Raw genomic sequence first — 18,022 nt, 5'->3', positions numbered from 1 at the left:
TGGGAAGATATCACTGCAAGTTAAATGTACACAGCAAAATAGGGCTTGCATACATAGCTAATCGTTTTGACAGCTTACATAGAACTGTTGGGAGAGGATGCTATTTGGTCGCAGCCTTCCGGGAAGGAGCTCACCACTCACTGTGGTTCTATAAATATTTCATGAGCCAACATAAAGTAATATGCTAATGACAGGCGTCTACCCAGTGAGCAGGTGCATGCAATGTGTGTTCGTCTCGGGTACACCTGTTGTTCGGGGTCAGGCATGCCCTTCTGAGTTCGCTTTCTCCTTCCTCCCCCATTAGTTACACCTGAACCAAAAATGGTGAGTGAGAGTCGTCATGAGCGCCTGGCCGCCCCGCCAGTCACCACTGCTGCGACTGTGGTCCCACATAATGCCACCGAGCCAGCCGGTCCGGGGGAAGGAAAGGAAGATACCTTCTCAAAGCTGAAGGAGAAGTTTATGAACGAGCTGCATAAAATTCCATGTGAGTACCCTATGTTTGACTTGATTAGACAGAAAAGATTAAACAGTCATTCAGAACCGTTGGAAAACCCAGCAGGCTCCAACACACTGTTCTTCATGGTAGTGATCCAATGAGAAAAGGAGTGATTTGGGAAATGGGATGTGACTTTCTTCTTTAACTGTGCCTTAAAAATAACAGCGTAGTTTATAACACAATTTTGTGTGTTGAATTTAATGTAGGGCCTTCGTTTTCTGTCTCTCTGACATAGCAATGCCTATATGTTGTGTCATAGGTAGATTTGTATCGATGGAATTGTCACAGAGGACTTATTATATTAGCTGGTACTTTTCTACTATTACAAGTTTGATTTTCTTTCCTTCATCAATATTTTTAAAACTTGTTTTTCTTTCATTGACTTGTCAATATTTCAGAAGCTATCACCTGCTTTTAATTTTTTTTTTATTTGTCAGTGAAAAACACAAAGCCCGTAGATAAGCTGATTTGAGTAAACATAGCACAAATCTAATCAGTGGTATTTAGTTTTTGGAATTTTATTTGCATATTTACAGATATATTTACTGTATATAATACAGTACTTTGAACTATAAATACTATGAATTGATAAGTCTGTCTAGCATATGTGCACTGCCTCATTTGGAACTATTTTTTTTTAAAGCATCCCTCATTCACTGGTCTTAACGTGACTCAAGATGACTATAGCCCATGTTGTGCAATAAATCTCTTGAACTTACTTTCAAATTCAAATCAAAGTTTGCGTCCTTTGACTGTCTCACTGACTTGGTCATCAATCTCCTAGTCCCATGTCCTTTGACCAATGCCTCATGTGCTCTGTGGTTGGTACATATCAGCGTATACACACACACACACACACACACACACACACACGCACGCACGCACGCACGCACACACGCACGCGCACGCACGCACACACGTGTACATACACACACGTACATACACCCACACATACACGCATACATACACTCAGACACACACACATACACACATGCACACAGACACACACACATACATACACACACAGTGGTGGTAATAAAATAGAAATGAAGGTTAATCTGGAGTATATTCATAGCATTATAAGTATATGGTTTTCTTGGCTTATCTTTGAGACACTGCATATGAATAATGCTGCTCTGTGGGCATTAATGTTGTGTTCACGTAGCTTTCCTGGGTCCCTTCATTACTTCTAGCACTTTCAGGCCTACCTATGTGATCATGTCCTGTGCAAACAAGGAAAATCTTCCTCCCTGCCCACTTTGGATGGCTTTCACTTCCTTTTCATGCTCTGTTATTCTGGTTAAGACGTGTCATACTAAGCTGCATAGGATGCCCTTGCTCTCTACATTTTTGAGGGGATGTTTTTAAGTATTAACTCCGAGGCTGTCTTGTGCGACCTTTATCATGTTGAAGTATAATTCTTCTATCCCTAATTGGTTGATCATTTTTTTATCCTGAAAGAATAGTTGACTGTTTTTAAATTATTTTTTCTTTTGAAATGGCCATATTGCTTTACCCTTTATCCTATTAATGGGATCAGTCATATTTATGAATTTACAAAGGTTGATCTGTTCTTGTCTCCCTGAAATTGATCCCAAACCATCACGGTGATTTGTCTTTTTTACATGCCTCTGAACTCAGTTGTTCAGGAACACAATCCGTATAGCCATGAGTGTTGATTGGCATATATTAGTTTATTGTGGGTCTTTTGGTTGGTTGGTTGCTTTTGTCTTGGCTTGGGATTTTTTTCTTTGTTTGTTTGTTGGGGGGGGTTAATGGTTTGGTTGGTTGGTTTTGGTTTTTCTTTTTTCTTATACACTTTCTGGCTTTCACCAATGATGCTGGCTCCTTAAAACGATTCAAAAGTATTCCCTAACAAGAGTGGCAGAAGTTGAATCTGTGTAGCAGAAGATACAATATATTATAGGGGTCCCAGGATAACTTGGACACACCCAATGAAGTAATGTGTCTTTTAAGAAGTGAAGATAAACAAGTTGTTGGAATATTCCAGATGGAAGATAACATTTATAAACATGTATCTGTAATATCTTCCCATGCCTCAAAGGTTAGAAATGTGCTGCTTTGCCCACACCATGCACAGATTCAAGTTCCTCTGAAGCATGCTCTAACAGGGTTGTTGCTGATAGCCATCCTCACAGGAAGCCCCATAAGGGAAGAGCTTGGCATGGAGAGATGGTCCAGTAGCTCAGCCCTTGAGTAAGAAAACCAAGAGCTCAGGTTCCTTTTTGCTCTGCCGCTCAGCTAGTGGACTGAGACAAAATTGAAAGTGCTTTTTATACAACATTAATGTTAGAAATTCCAGATATAAAACATATGCAGGCATTTTAGATAAAAACCCTAGCTTAATGAGTATTTTATCTAAATAGTTGCCGTAAGAGAAATGTGTCATAGTAAATCAGAGAGAACAGTGGAATAAAACGTGAGACACATTTCCTGCCTCGTGTTCAACCATCTCCTCTAGAAGAGTAAATAGTATGCGACATATAGCAAGCCTGATAACCATCGAATTGAAATGCACTCCCAGTTAGCATCATGACTCATTTCATCATCTCTTTTCTGTTCTTGCCATGTCATCTTCCCATTTAGGGTTAACCCAACCACAGTAATTACAACTGCAACCCCCTTTAACTCGTCCATTTTTGCCATTGTTCTTCTCCCTACCTACCTCTTGTCCTGTTTTTTTTTTTTTAACTATATTATTTAGCATCATCTACAATAACAAGTATTACTTACTACTTGGTTTTTAATTATTCTGGATCCCTCCAAAACAACAAAAGTTCTCTGAAGGAAGTGAGTTATATATGGTTTGTGAGTAGTTATGTTACTCATGGTGACTGGTACATAGAAAACTCTCCACATACGTTTGACGAGTGAATGGATAAATAAATGAATGTCAGTTCAACTTATATCATGCACATCCCCTCCTAGACGCTGTAGCCTTAAGATGCTAGTAAATTAAAACACATATTTTACATTGCAAGTGCTAAAGCTTCATTTCAGTTCTTACCAAGGTCATTTACTTTTAAAAAGCAAAATATGTCCATCTTATGATTCGGGTATTACATTTTTTTTCTCCTCTCTGTTCATCAACAGAAAAATAATCACCTGGAAAAAATTATATATGATATCCCTTGTTTGGGATTTTTACTTCACTTGGGTAGATTTAACTTACTCCTCCCCAAGATGTTCCTGTCTGTAGTCATTTATTTGGTACTAGAAATGAGACTGGATAGTGATGTTTTCCTCCAAAGACACTTGCTTTTGACCTGCACCTAAAAGACTAGAAAGTAGAGAGTCCTCTAAAGCTTGTGCAAAATATTGTGTTGCTACCATTTTCCTTTATCAGAAGATGAAACAAGTAATATATAAAATATTTGTAAGTAAATAGGTTTTAGAAAATATTTTAATACAGTCATGTAGTTCTGTTAAAAATATCTAGTAGTAAATATTCTCCATTTTTAATTTAATTCGCCAAAGTTTTTATTGCCTGTGTAATTGAAATTTCTAATGGGATTTTCTTTCAGATAGGAAGCAATAATGAGCAAAATAAAATGTCTGTAAACTCAAATTCCTTCGGGGCATATGCTATATAAAGGGTTATCACTTTTGTCTTGGCATAACACAATAAGATGCTAATGACAGGCAACAAATTAGAATATTAATCGATTTTGGTCTCTGAACTAAGTCTTGGCTATCTGGCAGATGTGGTTTTTGCAAAATTGATAGCAAACAGCTTCAGTCTGTCATTTGAAATTCCCACTTGTAAGAAGAGAGGTGTCATAATGGAGGGAGTGCGCATGTCATTAGTTAGGCAACCCACACAGTCCGGTGAGGTGCATATTCAAACCAAATTGCCTGATGATATCAACATAACATCGTGGGGCTTACTTAAAAAGAGAGAGAGAGAGAGAGAGAGAGAGCAAGAGAGGAAAAGGAAATGGTAAATGCTCTGAGTGTTTTTATCTTTCAATTCATTCTGCACACTGTTATCTAAATGAAGCAGACAAGGATTTCCAGAATGCGTCTTTATTTGGCAACTTTGATTTTAATGTGACTAAGGCCATGGTTGGTTTGTAAAGCATGAACTCATAGCGTCCAAATAGTTACGATTAAGGTTTTGATATTCATGAGCTCCTTGAAGTAGAGTGTACCTTTCCTCACACACAGCATAAAACCAAATCCTCACTCTCAGCCCAGAGTAAGAGTAAGAGGACTAAGGATAGTTGTGTTACTGATGCAGAAATGTTTGATCATAAGCGCTTTGATACAGGGATAAGCACAACTTATGGGCATAGGCTGCATGAATCCAAATCCTATATCTACAGCACAATGTCTCTGTGACCTTGGGCACAATAATTAATCATTTTTATGCCTGCATTCCCTCCTGTTACAAAGATAGGGTCTTAAGTAGTATCCTTGTCACTAGGTTTGTGTGTAAAAGCATCAGCATGTACAGAGTGTAGCAGGGTGTCTAGCACAGAGAAAGCACACTTTAAATGTGAGCTATTATTAAATTCACACTGTCGTTTTAACAAGTTTCTAGTTCTGTTTTAGAAATGCCCTCTATTCAGGTCAGTCACACAAACTGAGGCTATTCCAGAAACTTTGCATTGTATTCTTTAAGCCCGTTTCTGTGGTACCTGTTCCAAGGAAAATACTGGAAGGTTTCCACAGCCCCTCGTCTTCTCTAACATTTCTTTTACTTTCCATGCTGACCTTGCCTTTTCTGATCACCTTTAACCTGCTGTGTACTTGTAGGTCACATCAGAGAGTTCTCAGAGAACTTACATACGGCACAGGTGCTAGAGGAATCCAATGTGCGTGTTCCACACTCTAAAAAGTTCTTCCCTTGACCTTGCCTTGCAACAACTACTTGTCTGATTGCTCCCTTCACATCTGCACCAGAGTTAAAAACATAACCTGGACCCTGTCTGCTGTGCATGCCCTTTGACAATCCCGCGCCTCCTGCTCTGATCTCCATCTGCATGCTCTGTTACACATGTCTTCTTTAAACTCACTGGGCAGAGTCTTGATACCCAGAGACTTCTTGCCAAATTTCATGCAGTCAGGCATTTCTGCCACATGGTCACTGATTGGCCACTCCTGTCTGACAACTTCCGGCTCCACCCTCCTTCGCTTTTCTTCCTTCTCCTAGCACTATCGTTCATCTCGTAAAATGAAGTGCTATTTTCCAGATGTCACCTTGAACCCACCTCCGCTCTTATTCTACGTAGTTGCCACAGGAAGTCTAAGAAAGAACTCTTCATTGTGACCCTGCCACAGTGAACTCTCTCTGTCAGTTCTCCACCATAATTTAAGTCCTTGAAGGTTTGTCCTGAAGTATCTCTCAAACCCAGCCAGTGTTTCCTTCATGATCTTATCTTCCCCTGGACCCCACTGGCCCTAATGTATTAGTTTATCATTCAGGGGCCAGCTAATGTGTCACTATCAGGATGAGCAACCCCCCCCCCCCCCCCCGTTTCAAAAGCAGGGCTGGGGGAGGTCCCTTGTCAAAGCTCTCACCTCTCTCGGTTATCCACAGAGGCTTCCTCTTGCTTTCCCAGTGACAGGGTAATTCCCCAGGCCCACGAAGAGTTACACATCTTCGTTTGCCCTGTACACCAGAAAAGGTGTAGTGCATTTGGGATCTGTGTAGTGTGCATTGTGGTTATGGCCAAGGGAAATCTTTTTCTCCAGAAAGAGGTGGCATGGAGCCATTTTCCTCGATACTAAAGCAATTTGTGCTAACAGCAAACTGTGTAGACATCGCAGTTCAGAACTTACATCAGACTGAGTAATATGGTCCTTATCCTATGTTGGCAGAAACTGAACCCTGAATATAAGTTCCAAACCTTTTAAGTCAAGGGTTCTTTTCAAACGAAATAAGGTATGGACCCTGAAAAGTAAAGTATGAATAAGGCAAGTCTCAACTACTAGTAGAGTTCAAGATGTCTTCCTTACTTGCCCTCCCATCTTGTCAAATCAGCAGCTCCAAAGACAGCTAGTTGAAGGGAACACTTTTTGAAAGGCTTGACCTTAAAGCACTCAATAAGTAGATGCCTACTAACTGAGCAGGTGGCGAGGACACCATGAGAATAATGTAAGCCTGTGTGCATCAGTCAAGTGCTGTTGGATGACTTCGTTTTCCCTCACGTGGCTGCAAAGTGAAGACCATGTCATTGCCCTGTGTCAATGTCATGAACAATAATGTCAATGTCAAAAAGTCGATTGCAGGACACAAATGAAGAGACGCGTTAGAAACGCAGTGATCCATGGCATGTGGACAACAGTAATGACTTTACTGATCATCACGTTTACTGAGCACTTAGCATGCCTGTGAGTGCTATGCATATATGAATCTCCAACAAGCCTCGGGGAAACTGCTAAGTAAAAGCAATTACTGTTCCCATTGTGTAAATAAGAAACCTGAGGCTTTGTTAGATAAGAGAGATGTCCAAGTAGATTAGAGTAGAGGGTATAGATGTGAAGGTATTGTCAGAAGACAGTTCCAGTTTTACGATTTGACCCTATAAGAGTGTCACAAAGACTTCACGTCCCCTTCACCATCACTTGCTACAATACAAGACTGAAAAATGCTGGGCAGTGGTGGCGCACGCCTTTAATCCCAGCCCTCAGGAGGCAGAGGCAGAGGCAGGCGGACCTCTGCGAGTCCGAGGCCAGCCTGGTCTACAAAGCTACACAGAGAAACCCTGTCTCCAAGAAAACACTAAACAAACCAATAAATAAATAAATAAATAAATAAATAAATAAATAAATAAATAGGACTGAAAACTGCTAATAAACTGACCTGCTCAAAGACGGACATATTTCTATTTACATTGTAAATGACTGAACACCTGTAATGTGATTTTAATATAATTCATTTTTCTTCCTGCATCACCCAGCTGGGTAAGGGAGTAGTTATTTACTTCAGTTCCACATGTCCGTAAGGGAGCTTCCCTGCCGTGTTCCTCACCTTGTTTTGCATCTCTGTAAATGAACCAGCTATATGAGTCAGCTTCCCTGTCCTCTGTGGAGTCGGTTCTTCTTAAACTTCAGAGAAGCAGGGCTGATGTGAAATTATTATTAAATGGGCAAATCTGCAAGAAAAAGGTATTCCCAGAGTAAGAACTTTGCAATTTTGACTTCATCCGGGCAGTGATGAAGGGGTCTGTTGGAGACAGAGACTCTTAAAGACACAGGGTCACAGCTCATCATAAGCACAAGGAGGACATCTGCACTTTAAATCAACAAAAATATCTTCATTTTAGTTTAGCTTATTCCATCATCCTATATTACCGTTTTATTCCAATACCAATTAAAAATATTGGAAATGCATATATGTATGTATGTAGCATGTGCATTCTCTCCCTACCTGCCTTTCTCGCTATCCCGCACAAGTGTGTATGTACAGTTAGCCCCCCCCCTTATAATTTTAAATCTGAAGTAGGAAGTCTGTGTCACCTAAAGTAATAGTTTTTAATACAGTTTGCACTGCCCCCTACAGGATGTAATGAATATTTGTTGGGCTATTTTTAGTGTGCTAAAACTTGGGCCTGGGGACAGGACCAAGCACTTAAAGGATGTGTGGGTCTAAGAACCTACTCATCCTGCAATACGTGATACAATCTGCATCCCACACAAATTTCAAAATCCCCAAAGAACATACATCTATCGGTAAACTGTGTATAGCCTCTGTCTGTGTGTGTGTGTGTGTGTGTGTGTGTGTGTGTGTGTATGTGAATACAGGTGGTTTTGCATGTCTGTTGAATATATGAAACAGTTTAGCTTTTATTATAATATTTTCTAAGATCTAGTCTCTGATTTTTATTCCTGATTAAAAAATAATCTTTTTATTGTCTTCTCTAAAGTTCAATGAACTGAAGGCATATGATTATTTCATTGTGTTTTTTTCTAGTGTAGTTACCCAAATATTTATTTACATTATTTTTTGTAAATAATAATATTACAGATTATTTCACTGTAAATCATGACCTTATTTCTCCTTTACAATTAACATATTTCACTAGTTTTTAAAATTATATATGTAAGTATTTTATATTATCTTTACCTTGTGAGACAGAAAACTATTACAACACATTTGTCTTAAACTGAGTGTTGTAGATGATAATAAATTTAAGAAAGTGTGCAATATAATTCTAGCAATATATTCTGGGGTCAGGGTGGCAATTTAAAGCTAACTGCATGCTGCTAGGATTGCATTTCAAGAAGGATGTTTATATATCCTTATGGGTTCTTTCAGGAATCCTATTAAGGAGAAAAATCCCCCCAAGCAATTCAGCAATTCACTCCTTTAAAATGAACAAGTGTTGGGGGATTCTATAAACTTCCAAAGCATAGGGATATGTAGTAAATGTAAGCACATAAAGCCACCAAGTGAATTAAGATCTCAGCTAAGTTCCGAGAGCTTCTTTAGCCATCTTTTGTTGGCATCTCAAGGACATTAAGTAAGCCCAAAGAAGGAAAATAAGAGATGTGAATAACACCATGGCCTGATATTTAACACAGCTCAAGAACTACCTTGCTGGAATAATTTGCAAGTAGAGAGAGAGAGGTTTTTAAATAGCCATAAAAGTCAATTCCTTACCACATATCAGTTAAAGTATGGAACACAGACTCTGTCATTAAGTAAACCCTGTCTACAGAAGCAAACTCATAAAGAAAGCTACAGATGTAGACACCTGGGAGAGCCTGGTGTTCTGCTCACACTTACGACTATGTAAGATCCTTTATTCTATGGCTTGCTGTTGGGTTTGGACCAGCTTCTGTTGCGCTAAAGAAATCAGAGGAGAAACCACAGGAAAATTATGTGGTGGACAATTACATCCCGGCACTTGGCTTTATTTTTCTTTTGTTTTGGTTTTCACTAGAGAGGATATTACAATAAAGGGATTGAAACTTGGTATCTTCTGAGTCCATATGCCTCCCCTGTCTGCCTTTTGAATGAGCTTAGATAACTTTGAAGTAAGAAATAAGAAGATACTGGGCCATTTAAAGATTTCCTCACCAAGCAAGACTTTAATTGAAGCTGCTAACCTGGAGAAATTCTGAAACCATTTGGACTCTCCTACCTTTTATTTTTATCGTTAAAGCACTTTATTTTTTTTAATTTTTGTTAAAGCTCCTTATAATACAGAGAGGGGGAAATAACGGGTTATAAATACTACAAATATATATGGTTGATAAATGTGCTGATAAATATTATCTTTTTGATAAATATTATCTTAAAGCAATATATATATATATATATATATATATATATATACACACATTTGGAGAAAGTAAAATTTTATTTAATTTTATTATAATTTCTAGGTATTTAGACTGGTTCTTTCAAATGAAGGAACTGTAGTAGTAAATTAGAATCATCTCTGTTAGAATTTTTTAATTGTATTCCCTAAAGCTTTTGAAACATTTCAGTGACTTAGAAATTGTTTGAAGTGCTGTAAATCATTGGAAGACTGGCCCAATATGAGTAGGCAGACAAGTCAGGGTGGGTGTGGCTTGCTCTGACATTTATATTGTGATTTGAGCTATCAAGATTCTAGACCCTCTCTCTGTCATTACTAGTGTGTGACCTTGGGCAAGTAATTTAATTTGCATGTAAAATAAGATTAGAGTTGTACTACTGTTGTAGAGCAGGCTGGCCTCGAACTCACAGAGATCCACCTGCTTCTGCCTTCCAAGGGCTGGGATTAAAGGCGTGAGCCTCCATGCTGTTTCACTCCATACTGTGTTCACTCCATTTTCAGAAGGACTTCAACACAATCACACCGCATCTTAGCTAGACACCTGCAGCTTGGTGGATGGGAATGGATGAGGCTTCCCCACATGCTCCAAGCTCATCTCCTGCTCATCACTCACAGTTTGTTCCAGCAGGAGAGACTCTCCCTGAGTTTTAAGTTTTCATCCACCATGTTTCATGCTTCCAGCTCTCCACACACATGGTCTCCTCTACCTGAAGCACTGCTTGCCGCTGGCTGCTCACCCTTCTGAGATCTAGACTATTTCGAGCTGTTCCTATTCCCTGGCCCCAAAACTCCCAATCTTCTATTAATCACTGACTCTTTCTCCGCAATGAGTACATACTTCTTTATGCTTGTAGTTTTATACTTAGCTGTGTGTGTGTGAATACAGTGCAAGCTGCGTGGCTGGCGATGCCCTCTCTTTTGTAGATTTCTCCAAGCCCAACAGTCTCATCGTAGGTAGAATTATTAGTCTCCTTTAGTTCAGAGGAAACTAGTTATTACATTGAGCCATCAAGAAAATGGCCTTGAAGAAGCCTAAGGAAAGGCTTTGAGGGACATGGTAGGAAAGGTAACATTCACCATCATGTTGAAACAAAAGTGGGCAACCTTCCAGAACCATTTTGTTTTTGCTATCTCTGTTCCTGGCCGTACTTTATAAACTGTCACCTTCTGTCTGTCTTTCATCCCACTTCTCTGTCCCTCCTAAATACCTCCCTTGGTTGTTTTATTTTTCTGAGCCTGGTGGCAGTCGGTCTGGTGCAGTTGATAAGCAGGCAACCCTTAAAATGGCCCTCTAGGTATATCGTCCTTCCCACACATATTTTTATTAAGTTAGAGATCTGGGATACACTACTGATTTCATTTCTTAGAATGTTTTTTTTTTTTTTTTTTTAACTGTGCTGTACTAGAATGCCCAGGAAGCTAAATAAGCACATTTCACGTGCCAACTGCTATGGCACCGCACTATCCCCTGGGCTTTCATGGAGAGAAGTCAAGGGACACCTCAAATGTTGCAGCGGCCATCCCTGAAGTGGGCACATTGGTGAGGTTTGCTTCGGTGAGCGGCTGTTTACAGTGACCCTGTTCCAGGTGCCTCGGTGCTCTCCATCCGGCACACAAAGCATGGCTTCTGGGGCTGTGTGCCGCTGTCGTTGCTGATGACAGCAGCCCAGCGGTGGTTATCATTTGAAGTAGTGATTCAGCCTGGCCTTGCCTGCCATCTCCTGCCCACGCTGATTGGAGCTCTTGCACATCACCTCACCTTTCGGGGCTGCTGTCATCCATCCACTTTTCTTCCTGCTAGCACTGTGTTAATGTGATTTAACTGGCTGCCTTCCAGTTGCTCATCAGTGGTGAATCTGTTTTGCTAGCTTGCATTAAGTAGTCTTAAGCTATAACACTGGTGCTTCTGATGGAAAGCTCAGTGCCTCCATAATGGTTTGAGTTTAATGGCCACTCTAAAAGCTGGGAGCGCCACATGATTTCACCTGTGGTCCCACTACAGAAAACATATGGGACCACTCCTACACTCCATTCTATTGCATACAGCTTCAGCTAGGGTCAGCCACACCGTGCCCCTCTGTGGATGACTTGACAGGATATTCACGCAACCAGGGCCAGTTGGGGCCGGTACAAAGGCAGCCTGCCCCCCCCCCCCCGTGTGCCTTGCCTTGCCTTGCGATCCTCAATTCGTGGTCCACAACCTGCGAGGCATGACCCCTGTAGGGATTGAACCACTCTTTCACAGGGGTCACACATCTGATATCCTGCTTATCAGATAATTACATAATGATTCGTTGCAGTGACGAAACTAGTTAAGAAGTAGCGATGAAATAATTTTATGGTTGGGGGTGACCACAAAATGAGGAGCTGTATTAAAGGGCCACAGCATTAGGAAGAACCACTGCTCTATTCTGGCCTATTTCTGAACACTCTGTCCCTTCCTCTCTTTGTCTTCTAACCGTAGGCAGGTAAGCTGACTCCAAAGATGTACCCCAGGCATTCCTTCTTCATTCATGACTCCAAGAGGATTGAGAAACCAATCAAGTAACATGCAGTAGTGTCATTATTCTCCTTTTTTTTTGGGGGGGGGCATCAGTTTGTCAGCAGTGTGTGGAAGGATAGATGGGGAGGGAGAACCAGAGAGAGGGACATGCAGGGACAAGGCATTTGAAGAGACCCTAAAGGGAGTCTGAAATTGCTAGGGGAAAGAAAGCGCACATGCGACAGACTCTGAAAGTACGCTGCTGACAGGAGGTGTGACTGACGACTCTGAAGGTGTGAAGGGAAGAGAAAACTGAAACTAATTACAGACATGCCAAAGAACCACCCTTTCCAGAGCCTGGAAAGGGAACAGCTCCAAGAAATCCTTAGATGTCCAAACTCACCGGTAAGTAGAGAGGCTGACGAAGAGCTAAACATGGCTGTGAGGAAAGAATGGTGGAGTGATGGGAAGCTAAGTAAAGATGACTTCTGAGGAAATGTAGTCAATTTGAGTCTAAGAAAGTTGAGTCTAAGAAAGTTGTCCTGAGGTACAGCTTGAAGTTCGATTTAAACAACAACAACAAAAAAAAAAAAAAAAAAAAAAAAACCAACTCATTCAATCCGCCTTTGTTGTTTCAGTAGCAGAGAAGCAATAGACATAGTCACAATCACCCATGGACCCATGCTTTCTGATTACTAGATACAGGTCCTTGACTATAAATTGAATTACAATTCAACTAGTCATCCCTTGTGTGCCTAATTCTGATTTGGTAGTGGAGTAAAGAATCTCAAACTTAGTAGGCAAAGTAAGTGCTGGTATGTGGAGAGGAGCATGTGTGTTAAGAGTTCAAGCAAATGAGATGCTAAGGAAGAAGACATAATATGGCAATGAAGAAAGGGGGTAACAAAGAGGAAACTTGGAACCATGCCTGGAACATGACAGGGTTTATATAAGCAGAGAACTACCAGGAAGTCATCTGAGCCTGACCAACATGAGCATTGTTACATAAGATTTCAGTTAGGAGTGAGACTAATATGGTTGACTAGAATACACTCAGTCTTGTAGTTGGAAAGGGAAAAGAACAAAGCTTGACCCATCGTTTGAGACTATTTTGTTGAGCAGGTCATGATGTCTTCAGCAAACCACGAGCCTCTCAGGGCTCTTAAGAATTGAATGCTAGGCAGCTTACTTTTTTTTTTTTTTTTTTTTTTCTTTTTGGACCATGAGAAGCAGTGTGCTGGCATGGCAAGGGCTGCAAATAGACACTGGGGGATGGACTATGCCTAAGAAGAATCCAGTAGCTACAGAGCACTTTAGAGATGTTGGGAAACCTAGTGCCTGTAGAGAGCTGGAGTGAGGAGTTGATTGGCAGGGTATGGGTGAGGGGCTAAGACATGAGAAACACAGTGAGAGTAAAGGGTAAGCATGAGCCATTCTCTCACACAGGAATACAAGAAGAGCCATAGCCCACATGCGAGCAGACAAAGAGGAATTAGCTAGGTGTAGAGCTGGGGAATAGAATGCAATGTAAGAAATAGAACATCTCTTCCATAGAGGTCGTCTTCCTGACTACTTCCAAATGCCACCACAGATTCCCACTCCATTGTTATTTTCCACCAATTCCTCATATTTTTCACAAAAGAATTCCCTTGATAACCTGGGGATACAGAAGAGGTCGATGCACTGAATGTGAGAGATCCTCTCTGATTCAAATGTGTGGTATATTAGCTCTGACTGCAGAGTGTGAAAGACCGTCCAGCAACATTCTTCCTTGATCAAAGCTTCCCTGTGCTCAGGATGCTTGTCAGCTTTACTCTAGATGAACATTCTAGATGTTCATCTAGAACATTCTAGTGTCTTCGGAAGTAGACATAGACACGTTGTATGTTGCCACTACCAAGTAGATACTACAAAACCATGAAATTGAGTTGCATAGACTATGTTTTACTGTTACAAATATATGTAAACATTAGTGTACGGAGAAATGGTAGGTGAGTTTTCTATGGCTGCATAAAAATTACCACCACAAAACTTGCTATGTTGTAGGATTTCAGTGTCTCATAGTTTATATGGGTCAAGAGTCAAGCCCAGTTTAACTGAGTCTTCTGCAAAGGTCTTTACCACAGCATAGGAAAGCATGAACTAGACAGGAGAACCGTTTGAGAGCCTTTTCCAAGCTCGCGGAGAAATTCAGCTCCTAGCAGCTGAAGGGCTAAAGCCTTCAGCTCCTAACTGCTCATTGTACAGCCTGTTCATAATCACGGGACTGTATGTTTCTTCAAGACCAACAAGAGAATACCTTTTTCACCTTAGGAAGAACCCGTCCTTCCCTGAGGTCTTGAAGCTGAGTGAGCCCTCTCAGAAATAGCTCCCTTTTGCTGAAGTCATAGGTAACTGATTTATGATTGGGCTGTTAGTTATATCTGCAAGTCACTTTCCCCCTTGCCATATGGCAGACCCATCACAGTCATAGGTTTTCCAGTGTGCAAGAGGAGGGGATCGTGAAGGTGAGGGAGAAATCTTAGAATTCTGCTTACCATAGATATGGAAAGAGAAGGGAGCCAAAATAAACTGTTTTGTTCCCTATGAAAAGTAATGGAGACTTCCTATTTTCTTAGCCAATGTCCTTGACCAACATACTTTTACTTTTTCGCAGAGCTAGAAGGATTTGAACTGGAAACACCTTTGTGGTCTTTGCTTTGTTTCCTTCTCTTTAGTGGTATTCTATTATGGCTGTAAGCCCTGTGATTTCCCAGGGAGAGAGCAGCATGTTTATGGAGGCTGGGTGTACCCAGGCAGGCTCTGTGCAGCCGTAGCTCCAATAAAAGAGCCTGAGAGCCGAATCAGCTGGCTATTAAGATTAAGCAACTTTAAAGATTTCATTTGGTGATGGTAATTAGTTCACATCCATAAATCCCAGAATGCCCCTTTCCTGGAGTGGGAGAACATGCTACATCCCAGGGTGAAGATGCTGTTCCAATTCCAAATGTTTGCTTTCAAAAAGGAAAAATGGGTAAGAAGTGGAGTTTCTTATCTTGGTTTGGCGTCACATGCTGCGCTTATGACTAGGATCTGATAAGTATTCCGTCAGTCCAGTTACGGAACATGCTAGCTTTACGAAAGAAAAGTGTTATATATGGCAAAGTCTTGAGGAAATTAAAGATGAAAAAATGAAAGTAGGGAGAGGAATAAGTTGTTTCTCTTTAAGTGAAAATAAAGACAAAAGTGTAAAAGGAGCAAGCCTCACGCTCTGTAAACCATCCTGAATACTTTAAGATTGTCATCATCCTGAAGGTGATGTATGTCAGGCTTCAGCAAGCTTTCAAAAGTTTTCAGAATTTCACTACAAAACATAACTCTCTAGATCCATAGGATGAAAACATTAGCCATAGCCTAGAGGGTGAATTTTGTTGTCATTTTCTATTATTAAAAAAAAAGATTAAAAACTAGATTTTTAGATCCTAACTCATGAGAACATTCACTGACAATTGAGACATACCTTGATTCCCAGAGCCACGTTAACTTCATGCTTCCCACTCCTCCAAGGACTTTCTGACTGCTGTTAAAAAAAAAAAAAAGAAAAAAGAAATGGTACCCAGAGCAGTATGAGGAAAGAGAAAATACTGTAATAATTGATGTGTTTAATAAGGAATATTTTTTGCATTGAGTATGTTTCAATATGTTTCCCCAAAACATAAAAGCCAGACATCAACTAAAATAAAGAAATGGGCAAATAGAAATTAAGTGATGCTGGCAAAGGAGAATAAATAACTGATCCACATTAAGAAGTCAGAAATGTGATTCTTAAATTGAAAGTGTATAGTGGGTGTTAGAAATTGAATTTTCTTGCAGGAAAGGCATGTTCAAGCTCCCATAGCCTGAGTACGAATGTGAGCTTATTGAAGAATAACGTCTTCCAAGATATAATTGAGTTCACAGTAGATAGGATGCCACTTACTCCAACATGAGCAGTGTCCTTAGGAATGGATACATGGGGAGAACAATATCAGATGGTAAAGGAAGCAGGAGTGACAGTGCTCAGTCCCAATGACAGACTCATTGAGAGTGACCACAGTGATGGACCAGTGATACACCACAAGGAGGACTGCAAGGCAGTAGACCACAGTGATGGACCAGTGATACACCACAAGGATGACTGCAAGACAGTAGACCACAGTGATGGACCAGTGATACACCACAAGGAGGACTGCAAGGCAGTAGACCACAGTGATGGACCAGTGATACACCACAAGGAGGACTGCAAGGCAGTAGACCACAGTGATGGACCAGTGATACACCACAAGGATGACTGCAAGACAGTAGACCACAGTGATGGACCAGTGATACACCACAAGGATGACTGTAAGGCAGTAGACCACAGTGATGGACCAGTGATACACCACAAGAAGGACTGCAAGGCAGTAGACCACAGTGATGGACCAGTGATGACTGCAAGACAGTAGACCACAGTGATGGACCAGTGATACACCACAAGGATGACTGCAAGGCAGTAGACCACAGTGATGGACCAGTGATACACCACAAGGATGACTGCAAGACAGTAGACCACAGTGATGGACCAGTGATACACCACAAGGATGACTGCAAGGCAGTAGACCACAGTGATAGACCACAAGGATGACTCACAGTGATGGGCCATAGTGACAGACCACTAGGATAGGCCACAGTGACTGGCCACAGTGAAGGCCCCAGTGCCCAAGCATAGTGATAGTTCATGGTGATACAGTACAGTGGAAGAACACAGTTATGGACCACAGTAGCAGATCATAATGTTAGATCAGTAAGCCAGAGGACCCTTCCAATCACACAGCTGCAAGTATGAGAAGAACATAGAAGAGCTTTCCCCTAAAGCCTCCAGAGCAAGCATCGCCTTGAACTTGGACATCCCGTCTCTAGAATTGTGCAGAAAATTTATTTGAAGCCACTTATTTTATGGTTCTTGATTGCAGCAACCAAGGGCACAAAGCGATAGGCACGTGAACAAGGCTAAAACCACTTTACCCCCTCTGCCCGATCACTTCCCAGACCAGGAAAGCATTGGAGTCCGCGAAAGCTGGAGACCTCCTGCTGGCCACTCAGGTCTCTATCAACTGTGTGAGATCCAAGTCTGGCCAGAGCACACTCACCATGAGGCATCCCTTCCTTGTGTGTCTACTGGAAAACCCTTCATGCGATATGACCAATGCTATAAAACCTGCCAATGGCTGTCTGCCAAGCTGATGATGCCCCGAGTGCATCATGACATGTACATGCATTGTAAGGATCTACCTTTGAGGTTGATCCTTACAATATTCTCAGCAATCACACAACTGAAGGCTAAGGAAATGTATTAACCAAAGGCATCTGACAAATAAGTAGAATAGGAATCAGACCTAATAGGCATGTCGTCTCATATCCAGGCAAGCTCTCATCCATAAGAAACTGTATCCTGCCTGCCAATCACCCATTCTAAGACTGTGTTGAGCTCCACATGTAACGTCTATGTAATTTACATAGAATATATAATACAACTTTTCCAAGATAAGCTTTAGAGAGTGAAGATAATTTTCTTATTTCTTCATTTGCCTTTTCCTCTACAGTTTAAATTATGCAAATAAACTGTGTTACTGTTCTTCAGTGTCAAACCAAATATCATGGGGAGAGGGAATTCTTTTTTACACTGATGCAACTTTTCTGATTAAGATAAGAATACTTGCTAGGTCCCGTTTGTCTTCAGTATTGTCTTAA

General features: G+C 40.9%; 1 protein-coding gene across 2 annotated transcripts in view; it reads left to right on the top strand.

Moving 5' to 3' along the window:
* Nucleotides 1-308: 308 nt before the first annotated feature.
* Nucleotides 309-18,022, top strand: part of Syt1 (synaptotagmin 1) — a 181,593-nt gene continuing 163,879 nt past the window's right edge. For both annotated transcript variants that reach the window (XM_051206399.1, XM_051206398.1), the window contains exon 1: nt 309-487. In XM_051206399.1, coding sequence (XP_051062356.1) covers nt 322-487 — 166 coding nt within the window. In that variant the 5' untranslated portion in view covers nt 309-321. The remainder of the gene's footprint in view (nt 488-18,022) is intronic.

The sequence above is a fragment of the Phodopus roborovskii genome, unplaced genomic scaffold (genome assembly GCF_943737965.1).
Source record: "Phodopus roborovskii unplaced genomic scaffold, PHOROB, whole genome shotgun sequence".
NCBI lineage: Eukaryota > Metazoa > Chordata > Mammalia > Rodentia > Cricetidae > Phodopus > Phodopus roborovskii.
The sequence above is the reverse complement of the archived record's forward strand: the minus strand, read 5'-3'. Positions and strand labels throughout refer to the sequence as shown.